The 17,746-nt window shown below is 43.8% G+C and overlaps 1 protein-coding gene across 2 annotated transcripts in view; it reads left to right on the top strand.

Annotated features, from left to right (window-relative positions):
- GRM7 (glutamate metabotropic receptor 7) overlaps positions 1 to 4,835 on the top strand; it is a 475,889-nt gene extending 471,054 nt beyond the window's left edge. For both annotated transcript variants that reach the window (XM_077276814.1, XM_077276813.1), the window contains exon 10: positions 3,731 to 4,835. In XM_077276814.1, the coding sequence (XP_077132929.1) occupies positions 3,731 to 3,780 (50 nt within the window). In that variant the 3' untranslated portion in view covers positions 3,781 to 4,835. The remainder of the gene's footprint in view (positions 1 to 3,730) is intronic.
- Positions 4,836 to 17,746: the final 12,911 nt, after the last annotated feature.

Here is a 17,746-nt window from a genome sequence, read left to right as displayed (position 1 = left end):
TATTCGAGCAGTATTATAGTAGTTATATTCTGGTACATAGGGACAGTATTATAGTAGTTATATTCTTGTACATAGGAGCAGTATTATAGTAGTTATATTCTTGTACATAGGAGCAGTATTATAGTAGTTATATTCTTGTACATAGGAGCAGTATTATAGTAGTTATATTCTTGTACATAGGAGCAGTATTATAGTAGTTATATTCTTGTACATAGGAGCAGTATTATAGTAGTTATATTCTTGTACATAGGGGCAGTATTATAGTAGTTATATTCTTGTACATAGGAGCAGTATTATAGTAGTTATATTCTTGTACATAGGGGCAGTATTATAGTAGTTATATTCTTGTACATAGGGACAGTATTATAGTAGTTATATTCTTGTACATAGGGGCAGTATTATAGTAATTATATTCTTGTACATAGGAGCAATATTATAGTAGTTATATTCTTGTACATAGGGGCAGTATTATAGTAGTTATATTCTTGTACATAGGGGCAGTATTATCGTAGTTATATTCTTGTCCATAGGAGCAGTATTATAGTAGTTATATTCTTGTATATAGGAGCAGTATTATAGTAGTTATATTCTTGTACATAGGGGCAGTATTATAGTAATTATATTCTTGTACATAGGAGCAATATTATAGTAGTTATATTCTTGTACATAGGGGAAGTATTATAGTAGTTATATTCTTGTACATAGGGTCAGTATTATAGTAGTTATATTCTTGTACATAGGGTCAGTATTATAGTAGTTATATTCTTGTACATAGGGGCAGTATTATAGTAGTTATATTCTTGTACATAGGGGGCAGTATTATAGTAGTTATATTCTTGTACATAGGAGCAGTGTTATAGTAGTTATATTCTTGTACATAGTAGCAGTGTTATAGTAGTTATATTCTTGTACATAGGGGCAGTATTATAGTAGTTATATTCTTGTGCATAGGGGCAGTATTATAGTTATATTCTTGTACATAGGGGCAGTATTATAGCAGTTATATTCTTGTATATTGGAGCAGTATTATAGTAGTTATATTCTTGTGCATAAGAGCAGTATTGTAGTTATATTCTTGTACATAGGAGCAGTATTATAGTAGTTATATTCTTGTATATAGGGGCAGTATTATAGTAGTTATATTCTTGTACATAGGAGCAGTATTATAGTAGTTATATTCTTGTACATAGGGGCAGTATTATAGTAGTTATATTCTTATACATAGCGGAGCAGTATTATAGTAGTTATATTCTTATACATAGGGGAGCAGTATTAGAGTAGTTATATTCTTGTACATAGGGGGCAGTATTATAGTAGTTATATTCTTGTACATAGGGAGCAGTATTATAGTAGTTATATTATTGTACATAGGGATCAATATTATAGTAGTTATATTTTTGTACATAGGGGGCAGTATTATAGTAGCTATATTCCTGTACATAGGGGCAGTATTATAGCAGTTCTATTCTTGTACATAGGGGGCAGTATTATAGCAGTTATATTCCTGTATATAGGAGCAATATTATAGTAACTATATTCTTGTACATAGGGAGCAGTATTATATTAGTTATATTCTTGTACATGGGGGCAGTATTATAGTTGTTATATTCTTGTACATATGGAGCAGTATTATACTAGTTATATTCTTGTACATAGGGGCAGTATTATAGTAGTTATATTCTTGTACATAGGGGAGCAGTATTACAGTAGTTATATTCTTGTACATAGGAGCAGTATTATAGTAGTTATATTCTTGTACATAGGGGGCAGTATTATAGTAGTTATATTCTTGTACATAGAGGGCAGTATTATAGTAGTTATATTCTTGTACATAGGGGGCAGTATTATAGTAGTTATATTCTTGTACATAGGGGCAGTATTATAGCAGTTATATTCTTGTACATAGGGGGCAGTATTATAGTAGTTATATTATTGTACATAGGAGCAGTATTATAGTTATATTCTTGTACATAGGGGCAGTATTATAGTAGTTATATTCCTGTACATAGGAGCAGTATTATAGTAGTTATATTCTTGTACATAGGAGCAGTGTTATAGTAGTTATTTTCTTGTACATAGGGGCAGTATTATAGTAGTTATATTCTTGTACATAGGGGGCAGTAATATAGTAGTTATTTTGTTGTATACCACCATATTGAGGACATAAGCCATGCAAGGCACGTGTGTGAGGTTGCTCTGGCGTAGAGCCGCCACCAGGTTCGCACCGTTATCGGACACGGTATTCCCTGGATGCAGGTTCAGTGGACACAGCCATTGCCCTATCTCGGTCTGGAGAGCTGTACCCAACTCTCTGTGACTGCGATCTCCAAGGCATATCAATTTTAATACTGCCTGATTGCGGTGAGACCTGGCTGCGCAATAAGGACGTAGTGGGGGTTCACGCTGCACTGTTGGAATGCATGTCTCATTAAGGCAGAGGTTGAGGGCGCAGGTGGAGGCCCTAGAGGAGGAGGCAGAAGCAGTGGATAAAGTGTTAAATGTAGAGGTTCGTCCTGCACGCCTTGGGTGCCTGTCCCCACAGCCACCCAGTGCCCAGTCAGCGAGATGTAACTCCCTTGGCCATTCTTACTCGTCCAAGTGTGAAATGCATCCTGGCAGACAGAGATTTAGTAAAGGATCAGGTGATGATGTCTGCTACATGCTGGTGTAGCGCAGGCACAGCTTTCTTAGAGAAGTTATGGCGACAGGGCAATTGGTACTGGAGGACTGCGATGGCCTTCACCTTTCGGAAACAATCTTTATCTACCAGGCGGAAAAGCAGCATTTCCGTGGCGAACAGATTGGAGATGGTGGAATTTAACCTCTTAGCTTTGTCGTAGGAGGAAACAATCTTTTACTTGACCACAACTGTGGAACCGAGGGCTGGCTGCAGTGCTGCGAGAGGGCAGAGTACGGTGAACCGGACAAACTGCTGGACTTTGTGAGGTGCAGGCGGAAATGTTATGGTGGATTGAGAAAGATGTGTTGTGCTCGGTGACACAAAACCAGCAGGCATGTCTACTTCTGTAACAGCTGACCGGCTCTCCCTCACCCCGACTGTAGGGGGTCAAAGAGTGGAGGTTCTGCCGCTAGAGACCTGTGTGAGAACACTTGCCACAGTGACAGAGGAGGAATAAAAAGCAGTAGATGTGGTTGATGGGAAGGCCGGTGGTTGTTGAGGCCCGCTAGTCCGTATTTTAACGCATTGAGATTCCCACACTAAGGAATGGTGATCGCGCATGCGTCACTTTATGCATGTACCAGTAGTTGTCAAATTATTGCAATTTTTGCCTCTACTGAGTAATTTTTGCAAAGTTGACAGATAATGTGAGTTGGATCATCCTTTGCAGTCTCAAAAAAAAAGGCCCAGGCTGGGTAACCCTTGCCGCTGCTATGTCCACCACCGAGGAAAGGGAGAGAAGAGCAGAGAGAATGTGGTCAGAACCTGGAACCACAGCTTTGTTGGCTCTTTTACATTTTTGCAGAAGCATGCAGCTAAGTTTCGGACTTACAGACATAACTCCGCGGTCATTCGTAGAATTTTTATAATAAACACGATTATTATTATTATCACTATTTGGAAAGTTGCTTAACTTTGTAATTAGGAAGCAAATGAGCAATGTAAATAATCTGTGCGCCGCTGTATTAAGCTTTTACATTTGCTACTTTTGTATCATTTTATTGGTTTATTATATTTTCCTTTATTTTGTTTTTTTTTTCTTCTTTTCAGGCCCAGCCACAAAGAAAAAATATGTAAGTTATAACAACCTGGTGATCTAGGCGGCCTACTCATCTACGATGGAAGAGGCAGCAGCTACATTTTCATTCCTGCGTTGTGTGGTGCGGCTCGCTTCCTCTCCACCTCGTGCCTCACTCACAGCGGCCAATCATGGGAGGAGAGGAGCTGCTGGAAAATGATGGTGCACAGCCTTTGAGGACTGGGGGAGCTGCTTTATCCAAGCCATCTGGACTATTCCTGGCTTATATCTCAGGGGCCAGGACCAAGCGATGAGGGCCCAGCCCCGCGTGAAGCAAGTTTGTAAGCGGGCCTTACCAGGGCTCTTCTGCCTATATTGGGGACCATCAGACTCAGATCTTTCTGTACAGAACTTTTTGCATACAAATTCCTACCTTTTCATATCCAACTTTGCTTTCCACATTCGGGGAGTCCAATTTTCTCGGACCCCCTCCCCTCTTCTCCGCAGCAGCAAGCACTTCAGTAACCTGGCTTCCATATTGACACTCATTTATCAAAACCTCTTTTTTTTTTTTCTTTTTGGGTCTTTCACATTTTTTTTTGCTGCTTTTTTTTTACATCCGTTTTCTCTCCCATTTTTTTTTATTTCTTTACATTTTTCTTTATTTCCGAAAAACAAGGTTTTAAAGACCAAAAACTGTGTGTGATACGCAGACCGTTCCTGAGCGTGATTGGCTGGCAGGATCTGGTAATGTGATTGGCTGAAACCCGGGGGTCTTCTGTCTCCGAATGCATGTTATCTCTATCTCTCTCTGCATTTATTTTTTATTTTTTTTCTGTCGGGGAATTCTGCTGTTTGTGTTTGATTTTCTTTTTTTCATTTGCCCGCGGACAGAGGTTCCGTCGACAGGAAATGGGTTGAGACGGCCAACGTTGTAACCCGCCCCTGAGGATCTGTCCGAGCCTGATCAGTGAGGGCCACTCCCGTGGACTCAGATGTGACAAAAAGCATGTATGTTTTTTACTGTTTGTAATGAGTATTTTCTGCTTATGTGCCAACCTCGTGAGACACCCTCCCCAAATCTGCCCTGTGATATTGTCAGAGAATGTATTAAAGATTTTGATTATCTTTTTTATATTATGTTGCAAAAAGTTTTGGCTTTATTTACAAACAACAGAAACACTGTGCGGAGGGAGGAGATGAGCAAACAGCACGGCCGGGCGTATTTACCAAGTCATTGCTCGTTATCACCTCGCCCAGGAGTGAAAGTGCAGGGGGGGCTCACAATTAGGATTTAGGGGTACATACTTTTTCCTTACCTTTTTGGGATTAGGAAATGACGTGTTTCATGGTAAACTCCATTTTATAGAAGAATATAAAAGAAAGAGCCGCCATGAGGTGGAAAAGGTGCAATAATTGACCCATAAACTGGAAATGTGGAGCATGGTAATGAAATGGGCACGCCAATGGGGGAACGTATGGCCACGAACAACCCCAAAGCCTCCAGCCTGCGTCATATCTTCATCTCATTTGATTGACATTTCTTAGGTTCCGTAAGGAGATTGATGAGTAACTTAATATTTTCCTGTTGCAGTCAGCAGTTATTGATGCGAGGATTTCATTCACCTTGTAGCTTTACAGCCTCCTCTTGACCTCGTACAAGTCCCAGGTCGTCATCTTCTATGTGATGCTTTACTGGGGGCAAGAAAACAGAAAGAAATCGATAACAGAAAGGAGCAGTTTCAGTTCTCTACTTTTCAGGTTTTCTGTTGAGATTGTGGAGATTATGGAGTTTGTTGACTGAATTTTTCCAGGTGGATTTTCCAATTGGTATTTAATGTTTATGACCTCAGCTTCGTCGGGGATTGACAGATGTTTCTGTTACCAACTGTTAATTCCTGCAAAGCATCTAAAACAACTTTGTAATCCTGATCTAAATATTTCCTCCCGTTTGGTGTTGGCAGCTCCCATCCAGACCAATGTGTTTCTATGGTTACAGACTACAAACAAGCAATGTGCAGTCTGATCTGGCCCTCATGTGTTACTCTACAACCCCCATTATATCTACTTTCTGCAGGATCAGTGACTAATCTGCAACCTGGATATATATATATATATATATATATATATATATAGATGCATTGCAAAGTGTTCACACCCTTAAAAAAAAGTTTTCTGTTATAATGAAAAAACGTTAATCATTGTAAAGTGAACAATTCTGCAATGTTTTGATACTATTTTGTTTTTCGTTCCTTGCCATTTGTAGGATCACTGCTTGTTATCATCTTATGGAAACACTTTAAATTCGGAAACCCATCATGATCTGTAGTCTCCCTCTTACTCGGTTGTTGGCATTAGAAATGAGCGGATTAGGCAAAATTCGAAGTTGTCGTTTGCGTGGACTTTGCCAGCGGTCACCATATTGTTGAATCTGTGCAAATTCGAAAAATAATTTGCATTTTGACAAATGCTGATTTTTGAAAAATTCAAGGACAATTCAGTTTCACTTGTATTCATTTCCTATTTTCTAGGGGAAATGTTTTCTTGTTACAATGTATCGGTGCAGATTATGATCTATCAGCCTTGGTCCTTGACAGCAGAGAGATCTGTGCAAAACTCAGAGATGATTACTTACTCTGATACATTGTAACAAAGTGAGGAAAGATTCTCAATCTCAGAATGTAAACAAGACTGTTTCTGTTTAATGACGGGAAGCTAAGATGTTGAAAAGGGCAAGTAATTAAAAAGTTAGAAAGTTGCAGAAGGTTTCACTCTACAATGATTGGATTGTATTTTGGTGGGATCCGGCTTTTGTGTGTAGAGGCAAAGTATGAACATCAGCTCGCCCCTCTGAAGGAAGTAAAGTATCTCCCCAGTGAGGCCGTTCTCTTCTGGTCCAGAGCTAAATCACATTATCATCATCCAGATAATCAGCTCTGTGTGAATCTGCCAGAAAAGGAGCAAGTTACAACAAATATATCCAAATTGTGCACGTGGCATAACCTAACCCATTTCTTCCTCATGGCTGGAGAACATGGACACCGATAAGTGGCGCTTGCCCATACAAAATGTTGCGCAGTTTTTAGCCACTGGCGCCATTTTTTGTGTTTATTTTTCTGTGCCTGTCATCTTTGCTACTTGCTGGTTTCTGCAGAATGTGATCCAGCAGTGACTGACGCGTTATGACATTAATAGATGAGAATCTAGCCGAGTTCTTTCATTACCGGCGTGCCGCAGAACAAAGGCGACTCTGTGCAGCCTGACGACTGTTTACAGACATAAAGCGCTTTGTTCTTTGTCCTTCGCTGTACCCTACCTACCTCCACCACACTCCACCAAAGAATCACATCCAGCACTAATCAGGACGCCGCTTCCTCAGTTTGAGGATTTTACAATCTCCCGAGACTTCATTGGGAAGTTGAAATGTTTGGGATAATTCAAAGCCGTCGCTCAAAAAGGTTCACAGACATAAAAGGCGCGAAGAACATTGTGGAAAAAACCCGAGAAGTGCAGCCCATAGAAACGCACAGGATGGAAAGGGGAGAGCATGGTCCTAGGTGACACCCGGGGAGGAGGAATCGGAAACATCTCACGTCTTCAAGGTGACATCTGCAGGTCATGGAAAAACGGACGGGTTCAAGTTTGTAAAAAGATCAAATTGCAACAAATGGAACAAAACTGCTAGAAAAAAACATGCAGAGACTGAACCAGCAGGGGGCGACACTGAGACAGGGGGGTCTGCAGCCTGAGAACTAACAGGCCTCCATCAGAATAGTGGCTACAGCAAAGGATGTTACTGGAATACTAAGGCTACTTTCACACATCAGGTTTTCGCCGTCAGGCTAAATCTGGCTAATTTTCAAAAAAACGGATCAGGCGAATGTTGCTGCCGGGTCAGGTTTTTTCCCATAGGCTTGTATTAGTGCCGGATTGCACCGGATGACATTGCGTTTCGTCCGGTTTTCGCCGGATCCGGCAAATCTGCCGCTTCCGGTTTCTTGAAAAAATGTCCATTGCAACGTTTTTTGTCTCCGGCGAAAAAGTCTGAAGCGCCGCATCCGGCTGTTTGCTACAATGAAAGCCTATGGGAGACGGAAGGTGCCGGATCCGGAAAAAGGCGGATCTGGCGGCCTGATCCGGTTTTTTAAACTGAGCATGCTCCGAATTTTATTTTATCCAATAATCTAGATAGGCTAGCCGGATCCGTCAAAAAAACGGATCAGTCGCATCAGTTTTTTAAAATCTGCGCCGGATCCAGTTTTTCCAACATTCGCCGGATTTAGCCTGACACCGAAAACCTGATGTGTGAAAGTAGCCTAAGACAAGACCTAGCAGAAGAATTGCGAATGCAGCTCTGAATGTGACTGGATGATTAAAACAGAACAAATCAGAAGAATATTGAATGCAGATCTGGGTGTGACTGAAGGAATAAAGCAGTAGGAAGCAGAAGAATTGTGAATGCAGCTCTGGAAGTGACTGAAGGAAAAAGTCAAGATGTAGCGGAAGAATTATGAACGCAACCATTAATGTTACCAGAGTACTAAGACGATGTATCAGTAAAATAGTGAATGCAGCTCTGATTGATGTAACTGAAATAAAAAGGCAAGATGTAACAGAAGAATTGTGAATACAGCTCTAGATGTGACTGGAGTCAAAAGGCAAGGTTCAACACAGTATTTTAGAATACCGCTTGGTGTAAAAGCAGGCTGTAGCAGAATTGTGAATACAGCTCTGAATGTGTCTGGTGAATAAATACTCTACAGATCAGCAGAACTGTAAATGCAGCGCTGGGTCCGAGTGTTGGGAATTTACAGCATGATTATTAATGAGTGACTGAAGCAGGAAAACTTGACATAACAAGAATTGTGAATGCAGCTTTGATTGGACTGGAGACTGAACACATGACGTGACCGCAGAAGTGCGAATGAAGCTCTGGATGTGGCTCATACTAGACATAATGTAACAGTATGATTGTGAATGGAGGAGAAGATCTGGTGCAGCAGCAGAATTTTGAATGCAGCTCTGGGGTCTCAGCAGAACTGTAAGTGCAGCTCTAAATGTGATTGGAGAATAGACACAAAGGCCCCAGTTCTTCAGCAGTGAAGTGTGCGCTGCGGCGAGATGTTCGTCCTAATGGACGTGGGGCATCTTTCAGCCTCTGATGATCTCCAGTCCGGGGCTGATGTACATTGGCGGGCTGCATTTTCAAAAAGAAATCCTGTCGTCCCTCTGTTATTCTTCTGGGCAGACACAAAGTGACAGTGTTACATTGGGCAAAACTTCACTGCAGCAGGGAGCGGTCCCCGTCCTTCATGGCCGCACTCTTCGGACATCGCTGAATGCAGTCACATTGTGCTCGGAGGCCCCTGTGCACCACTAAATGGCAGCACGTAAACGCTCACATTACCGCAGTCTAATTACTGCCCGGCCAGCAGAAGACAAAGCTGCTTAATTTCACATTAGGGGGAAAAGATTCAGGAGAGGTGAGACGAGGAGAGGAGCAATAAAAGAGGAGAGGAGAGGAGATGAGGAGGGGAGAGGAGTGATAGAAGAGAAAAGAAGAGTCATAAAAGAGAACTGAGGAGAGGACACAAAAGAAGTGAGGAGAAAAGAGGAGACATAAAAGAGGAGAGGTGAGGACAGACTGAGAGGAGAAGAAAAGAGATAAAACAGGAGGTTAGGACAGAAGAGGAGAGGAAACTAGATAAAAGAGAAGTGAGGAGACAAAAGACGAGAGGTGAGGACAGAAGATGTGAGGAGAGGAGAAGAAGAGAGAAAAGAAGTGAGGGCAGAAGAGGAGATAAAACAGGAGAAGTGAGGACAGGAGAGAAGAAATGAGGAAGGGAGAGGACAGATAAAAAAGTAGAATTGAGACCAGAAGATGTGAGGAGAGATGAGGAGGAGAGAAAAGGAGAAGTGAGGACATCAGATTAGAGGAGAGAAGAGGAGAGGTGAGGAGACAAAAAGAGGGAATAGGAGAGAAGAGTGAGGACGGGAGAGAAGAGGAGTGTAGAGATAAGAAGAGGAGTGAGGAGATGACGTCCTGTATGAAATTCTAGAAGGACTGTGGCCCCTCTCGCTCCATACAGGGGGATCCTCGCTTCGTCCTCATCCCGATCAGTTAAACGTTACATTGCTCCATTCTGTATCCATTGGGGGATGCGTCCCTCGCGGCCTTCATACTGGTAGTCACTCAGCCTTTCAAGGGACCTGAGTGCTGGGCAGTCCCAGATGTGCGCTTTCACCACTCAGAATCCCCATCCAGGTCTCTGGGACACATCTGCTGGGAGTTGTAGTAGTGGCCATATTACTGGTCTCCCATCTACTCCAGAAACCTTTAAAACTACAAGCGCTTCTCACACAATTAGAATATCATCAAAAAGTTAATTTATTTCAGCTCTTCAATACAAAAAGTGAATCTCATATATTCTTTAGAGTCATTACACACAGAGTGATCTATTTCATGTGTTTATTTCTGTTAATGTTGATGATTATGGCTTACAGCCAATGAAAACCCCAAAGTCATTATCTCAGTAAATTAGAATACTTTATAACACCGGCTTGAACAATGATTTTAGAATCCGCAATGTTGTCCTCCTGAAATGTATGATCAGTAAATGCACTCAGTACTTGGTCGGGCTTTTGCATCAATTACTGCATCAATGCGGCGTGGCATGGAGGCGATCAGCCTGTGGCACTGCTGAGGGGTTATGGAAGCCCAGGTTGCTTTGATAGCAGCCTTCAGCTCGTCTGCATTGTTGGGTCTGGTGTCTCATCTTCCTCTTGACAATACTCTATAGATTCTCTATGGGGTTAAGGTCAGGCGAGTTTGCTGCCTATCAAGCCCAGTGATACTGTTGTTTTTACACCAGGTATTGGTACTTTTGGCAGTGTGGACAGGGGCCAAGTCCTGCTGGAGAATGACATTTCCATCTCCAAAAATCTTGTCAGCAGAGGGAAGCATGAAGTGCTCTAAAATCTCCTGGCAGACGGCTGCGCTGACCTTGGTCTTGATAAAACACAGTGGACCTACACCAGCAGATGACATGGCTCCCCAAACCATCGCTGACTGTGGAGACTTCACACCAGACCTCCAGCAGCTTGGATTGTGTCCTCTCCACTCTTCCTCCAGACTCTGGGACCTTGATTTCCAAATTTGGACCACTGACAACACTCCGGTTCTTCTTCTCCTTGGCCCAGGTAAGACGCTTGGGCGTTGTCTATTGGTCATGAGTGGCTGACACAAGGAATGTGACACTTGTAGTCCATGTCCTGGAGACGTCTGTGTGTGGTGAACCAATGACTCCAGCAGCAGCAGTCCGCTCCTCGTGAATCTCCCCCACATTATTGAATGGCCTTTTCTTAACAATCCTTTCCAGGCTGCGGTTATCCCGGTTGCTTGTGCACCTTTTTCTACCACACTATTTCCTTCCACTTTCCATTAATATTCTTGGATCCAGCACTGTGTGAACAGTCGGCTTCTTTAGCAATGACCTTTTGTGGCTTCCCCTCCTTGTGGAGTGTGTCAATGACACCTTGTGGACATCTGTCAGGTCAGCAGTCTTCCCCATGATTGTGGAGCTACTGAAACAGACTAAGGACCTTTATAAACACTTAGGAGTCTTTATAGGTGTTTTTGTTAATTATTCTAATCTACTGAGATAATGACTTTTGGGTTTTCATTGGCTGTAAGCCATAATTATCAGCATTAACAGAAATAAACACGTGAAATAGATCACTCTGTGTGTAATGACTCTATAGACTATACTAGTTTAATTTTTTGTACTGAAGAACTGAAATAAATTAACTTTTTTAATGATATTTTAATTTTGTGAGAAGCTCCTGTAAGGCTAGTTTCACACTAGCGTTTTGCTGAGCTGCGGACTTCCTCCTTGAAGCCCCGCCCATGGCTGCACCTCCGCCGCTCAGCTCCGCCTACGTCCACATGCGGCCAGCGTACCTATCTTTAACATTAGGTACGCAGGATGGGCGGATATATGCAGATGCCTCGTTTTGACGATGCAGAGAAAAAAATAAATTACAACCAGCTGCATCGTCAAAATGACACATGCAGAGGCATCCGCATACATCCACACGACCTGCGTACCTAATGTTAGGGTGTGGTTTCTGCGAGGTGTGGGTTGTGTGTAGGTTGCGAGGTGAGTTGTACGGGGTGTGGGCTGTGCGGGGTGTGGAGTTGGCAATGTTTTGGGTGGGTGGGGTGTGAAGGCCCTGCTAGGTATGGGCTGTATGGGTTGCAGGCTGTGCGAGCTGTGTGGGGTCTGTGGGTGCAGCTATGCGGGAAGCGGGCTGTCCACGGTGTGGGGTCTGTGGGGTGCGGGCTATGTGGGGTGTAGACTATGCGGAGTGCAGGCTATGTGGGGTGCAGACTATACGGGGTGCTGCCTATGTGGAGTGCAGGTTATTCGGGGTGCAGACTATGCGGGGTGCAGACTATGCAGGGTGCAGACTATGCGGGATGCAGTTTGCGGGGTGCAGGCTATGCGGGATGCAGACTATGCGGGGTGTGGGTTATGTGGGGTGCAGACATGTGGGGTGCGGGCTATGCGGGGTGCAGGCTATATGGGGTGCAGATTGCAGGGTGCAGACATGCGGGGTGCGGGCTATGCGGGGTGCTGACATGCGGGGTGCAGGCTACATGGTGTGCAGACTGCGGGCTATGCGGGGTGCGGGCTATGTGGTGTGCGGGCTATGTGGGGTGTGGGCTATGCAGAGTGAAGACTATGGGGTGCGGGCTATGTGGGTGCAGACTATGTGCGGTGCAGACTATGTGCGGTGCAGACGATACGGGGTGCAGACTATGTGGGGTGCGGGCTATGTGGGGTGTAGACTATGCGGAGTGCAGGCTATGTGGGGTGCAGACTATGTGGGGTGCAGACTATACAGGGTGCTGGCTGTGCGGGCTATGCGGAGTGGTTATTCGGGGTGCAGACTATGCGGGGTGCGGACTATGCAGGGTGCAGACTATGCGGGATGCAGTTTGCGGGATGCAGACTATGCAGGGTGAGGGCTATGCGGAGAGCAGGCTATGTGGGGTGCGGGCTATGTGGAGTGCGGGCTATGCAGGGTGCAGGCAGAGGGGCTGCTGTTGTGTATAATTATCACTTATTTGGGGCATTAATTGCTGAACGTGCTGCTGTGACGGAGGTTTTATCCAGACATCATCCATCCTTTATGTTGTTGTTTTCGGTTCCTTCCCACGTTTCTGTCCTTCCTGCGCTGCTGATGGCGCCCCCCCCATATTCTTTATCTTGCGCAACTCAGGAAATAAAGCCATTCACCACAAATGTTCCCCCCCAGACCCGGACCCCCTATATACAGTACACGTGGGAGGGGGCGGCGATGAACTAAGGGAGGAAAGTCCTAAAGGCTGCAGATTGTGACTATCATGGGGGGGGACGATAGCTTATGATACATGACTTAGCTGGCGATATCACACCTGATAGGCTTAGATACATCTGCTTAGAACTCGGTATCTTATAAGATAAGCTTAGATACACAGCACCTCAGATAGTATAATGTGTTAAAGACTTTGATACATCAGTTTAGCCACAGCTGCTCCCATGATAGGACTAGATGCACCAGCTTAGCTGCAGTACCATACATGTTATTCCTCGCAGTCAGTATCACACAAGGTAAGCTTAGATACACTGCTCATCAGTCAATATCATATTTGATAGGATTAGATACATTACAGATAATATCACACGTTAGGCCTAGATACAGTTGTTAAGCAGACAGTATCACATTTGGAGGCTTGGATACACGGGCACAGCTCACAGTATCACAAAGTAAAGATTTAGATACTTCAGTGTAGTCGCAGTTCAGTCGACAATTTTGCAATTAAGTTTCATCTACGTGTAAAGCGCCATGGAATAAATGGCGCTATAAAAATTAATAATAATAATTTTAAAAAATTATGTGTTATCTTGTTCTGGCTGCAGAATGAGATAACTGAGGATCCGTCAGTGAGCTGGGTGTGATGGGAGAGAGTATAACTCTTATCTTTCTTTAGGAGAGAGGGAGCAAGAATAAGGTTGGAGATTGACAGCCAAATATAACTCTTATCTTTGCTCTTCTGAGCTCCTCTCTGTTGATTTCAGTTCAGTTAATCTTTCCTGTGATCATAAATCAGCAGAAAAGAGCTCACAAGACAGAAGATACAAGTCATAAACTTCCCATCAGACCGAGCTCACTGACAGATTCTCAGTTAACTCATACTGCAGCCGGCAATAAACTGCAGAAGGCAAACTGTGTAACAACATTTTAAATAAAACCCAATTGCAAAAATTATTTTTAGCCAAAAACACATGGAATTAAGAAAAACGTCCTGTCCTCTAATGATACTGTGACAATATGTCTATGCCTTGCTCCAGGACCACAGGGGTTAAATACTACTCAACGCCATATTTTATTTTTTTTTGCCGCCCCCATAATTAAGCGATGAATGAAATGTATAGGAAGCCAACGTCGTCCGCACAAAGCAGGAGGATAAACTTCCCCGAAATCCCAAAGCTGGAAGTATTTGCTGATTTTGCTCTCATGTAAAGCCCAGAAGATTAAAGGAACGCGTGTTGTGGATTGTAAATACTTTCTTCCTCTGGCCTCGGTTTTCAGGCTGAAGACGGATTTAGGGGAGGGAACCGCTGCTTCAGATTTGTCCTAACAAGGTGATCAAAGGGAAAACGTGAAGAAGAAAAGATGCAGAGGAGAAAAGAACAGGGATTGTGAGGAAGGGACAAGGACCCCACACCTGTGCGGAGGAGGAGAGGAGCGCGCCGGCATCTGGGGAGCGCAGATAAGAGCCACCGCCACCTGGAGACTTAGCGAGCGGCTCAACTTATCTCCAACATGAAACGAGAGGCAGATAAAGCGCCAGCGGTGATGATGCCGTCAGATCAGCGCTAATCCCACCGACTCTTCTGTCTGGCAGCCGCTTATACATCACCCAACATTTCATTCCCCCGAAGACGACAACGACTTATCGGAAATGGGATCAGTCTCCAAACCAGAAGATCTGACACTTCAGATCAGGGGCCGTCTCCAGGTGGGATCGGCGAAGCGACGACGATTAGGGAGTTATCGACAGTTACTAGATGGCCACGGATAAGTCAACGGACGCAAAGTTTCTAAAGAAGATGGGCGGAAACTGGAGAGGAAACTTCACCGGGAAGATAAAACTTTTAGGAAAGTTTCAAAGTGGTAAAAAAAAAAGTGATTTACAGAGAAGCGTCCAAGTGAGAAAGTAATCGAAAAGTTTTATACTTTGTTTCCTTGTGGTTTTCCGGTACTCTGCTTACTGTCATCCTTTGGGGATTGTCCCAGGCAAGTGATGGAAACCGGTGCGGGATCCAAAATCCTCCCTTTCCACATACCCTAACCCGGGTCAGGGCCCCTTAAGTATGAAGGGCTGAAATAACTTTCTTTTTTTCTGCCGTCGTTCAGCACCTGAGAAAAATGTCAAAACTTTCCCTGAAAGACTCATTAGAAATCATTTGGTCATTCTTCTAAGTGAAAGTCATGGCGCCCTTTTTTGTGCAGCGTAATTTGCAAATCATTCCAACCACAACCGGGGAATTGTTCAAGGCAATTTCTGTAGAAACAATTTACATCCTTTTAAAGAAAGAAGAAAATGGTACATTTCCTGCGCTGCGGAGGCCGACTGCCACTTCTCGTGTAACCCTTTCTCGGCCAGCAGGCCTGACCTTCCGTCTGTAGAGGATGGAGGGTGCAGGAGACCTCCGGCTTCCCTTCTGTGTGCAAGAAGTTCCGGGCGGCTGGGATTAGCGCTGCTCCTAGTCTTTCTAGGGTACATCTCCAAAAATGTGCGTCTCCATCTATCAGCCATGATGGCGGTCACCTCAGTGGCTTCATCCTAAAATGCATTGGAAGCCAAAGGACTGGAGGTGTCAGTCTGTACTCTGAAGACGGCAGGAGACAATGGGGATACTGGCTGCCCCCGATTTCCATGGAGGTCCCCTTTAAGGTGGACAGTCATGGACCTTTTCTCCATGTCAAGGCTGTCAGCTGTGTGCAGACGTATCAGCGGTGCATCGGAAAGGGGTCCACGGGGGTTCCCTTTCCTGAGAATTATCTATGGAGTCTGATCGATTGACTGCAGAGTAATAGAAAAGAGTAAGGAACAGCAAGAGACCGTCATTGCATTTCTGCTCAGGGGTCCATCTCTTACTGAGCACGATTTATGCAGGGTGGACTTATATGGGGTTTTCCAGCAGCAGCGGTGTACATAGAAATCATGGGGCCCCATAGTGGTCTCGTGATCTGCCACCATTAGCAATACATCACTGGCCAACAGTATCCGAATACTTCCAGAATGGCCCTAAACGCAGATGTTTCCTTCCTTTTTAGGGCAAGTATCAGTTTGTGTAGGACAGAATCGGCTGCGGCTTCGCAGAATTAAGGACCCAAAGTCGCCGTCTCCAGGAGTTGTCGCTGGTTGCAGATGAAGAGGATCAGACCGAGCGTGTGACCACGCCGAGAGCTTAGCAGGTAAATACGTCGGAGACAGTTTATGAGGATGTCGATAAACATGTCGTGAGTGCAGATGAGAGCGCGGCGGCTTCTCAGGAGGCGCGCGGAGTCCGCAGCGTTACATGCACCTCCTGCTCTCTCCTCTCATTGTTCCACATTTTCTGTCCTGTCGTTCCAGTTTATTTAAGAATTGATCTAAATGTGATATGATGTTACGTCTCCAGAGGCCAAATCTGACCCAAAGAACAGTGTAACAACCAAGCGTGACATAACCAAGACCACCCGAAGCCAAATCTTCCTTCTACTGCCCAGATCTGATCGCCGGATGATGACGTCGTGTCCCCTCCTGATTTCCTGCAGTGATGTCGTGAAGAACCAGACCCTGATTTATCATTTTATCTTTGTCACTTTTTATTTTTTTTATCTTATAGAATTCACTGACTGTTTTTGTGCCAAATTCATGTGGTTCAAGAATTTTACACAAAGTCAAATGTTGTCTTTTTTTTTCTGGCTAAAATTAATTTTGCGACTTCATAGAACAAGAAGTCCTACATCTTTCAAAACTTCACAGAAATTGCTTAGAAATTTCTGGCTTATCTAAAATCACTCCAGTGGGGACTGCTGCACATCTGCAACAAATTGTGCAATGGAGAAGTAGCAAATGAGGAACACACTGGGGAACTAAAGACAAAAAGAACAGGCCTCAAAAAAAGAGGAAATGGAAAGATGAATTTGGTGCAAACTAAGAAAGGCACAAAAACACTAAAGAATTGGGCTCTTGGATCTCCGAGACAGGGAAGACCCCTAGAATGGTCTTCAAATATCCAGAGCCCCTCAGAGTCCACTTGAAATCCATTGGGTTTGTGCCCCAAAATCTCCTGGATGGAGAGTGGAAACCTGGATGGTAATGGGCATAGGGTGGGCATCTCCTCGGAAATGTTGTCTCCCAGATATTAACCTTGTCGCTTCAAATTGCCAAATGCAGTGAAATCTCTAGGATAACCACCTAAAATTTCAGTTTTTAGGGGGCTGATGTAAAGAAATATGGTACCGGTCATAAGAATCTGCTCTGGATAACGGTGGTGGTCTTGGTGGTCTCCAGGAGACCCTGCCTGATATTACTTGTGGGTACTACGGATGTTTATATAGAGATGTCAATGTACTCGGCTTGAAAATGACAAAGATTAAAGAAGGTTTCTGTAACAACTGATTTATCCTATTTATAAAATGAGATGTCCTTTAGGTCAGGGACCCCAGGAAGAAGATAGGCAAAACGCGCGTCGGTGTGGGGTGATGCAGCCTGCATCTAGTCTTGTGTGCCTTCATTTAGGTAAAGTTTTTTTTTTTACCATATATATGACTATTTAATTGGCTTGTGTGCACTTTGTCATTTATGGCTATACACACAGTTGTGGCCAAAAGTATTGACACCCCTGCAATTCTGTCAGATAATACTCAGTTTCTTCCTGAAAATGATTGCAAACACAAATTATTTGGTATTATTATCTTCATTTAATTTGTCTTAAATGAAAAAA

This window comes from Ranitomeya variabilis, chromosome 8, assembly GCF_051348905.1.
Source record: "Ranitomeya variabilis isolate aRanVar5 chromosome 8, aRanVar5.hap1, whole genome shotgun sequence".
Taxonomy (NCBI): domain Eukaryota; kingdom Metazoa; phylum Chordata; class Amphibia; order Anura; family Dendrobatidae; genus Ranitomeya; species Ranitomeya variabilis.
Note: the sequence above shows the minus strand (reverse complement) of the source record. Positions and strands in the feature narration are given on the sequence as shown.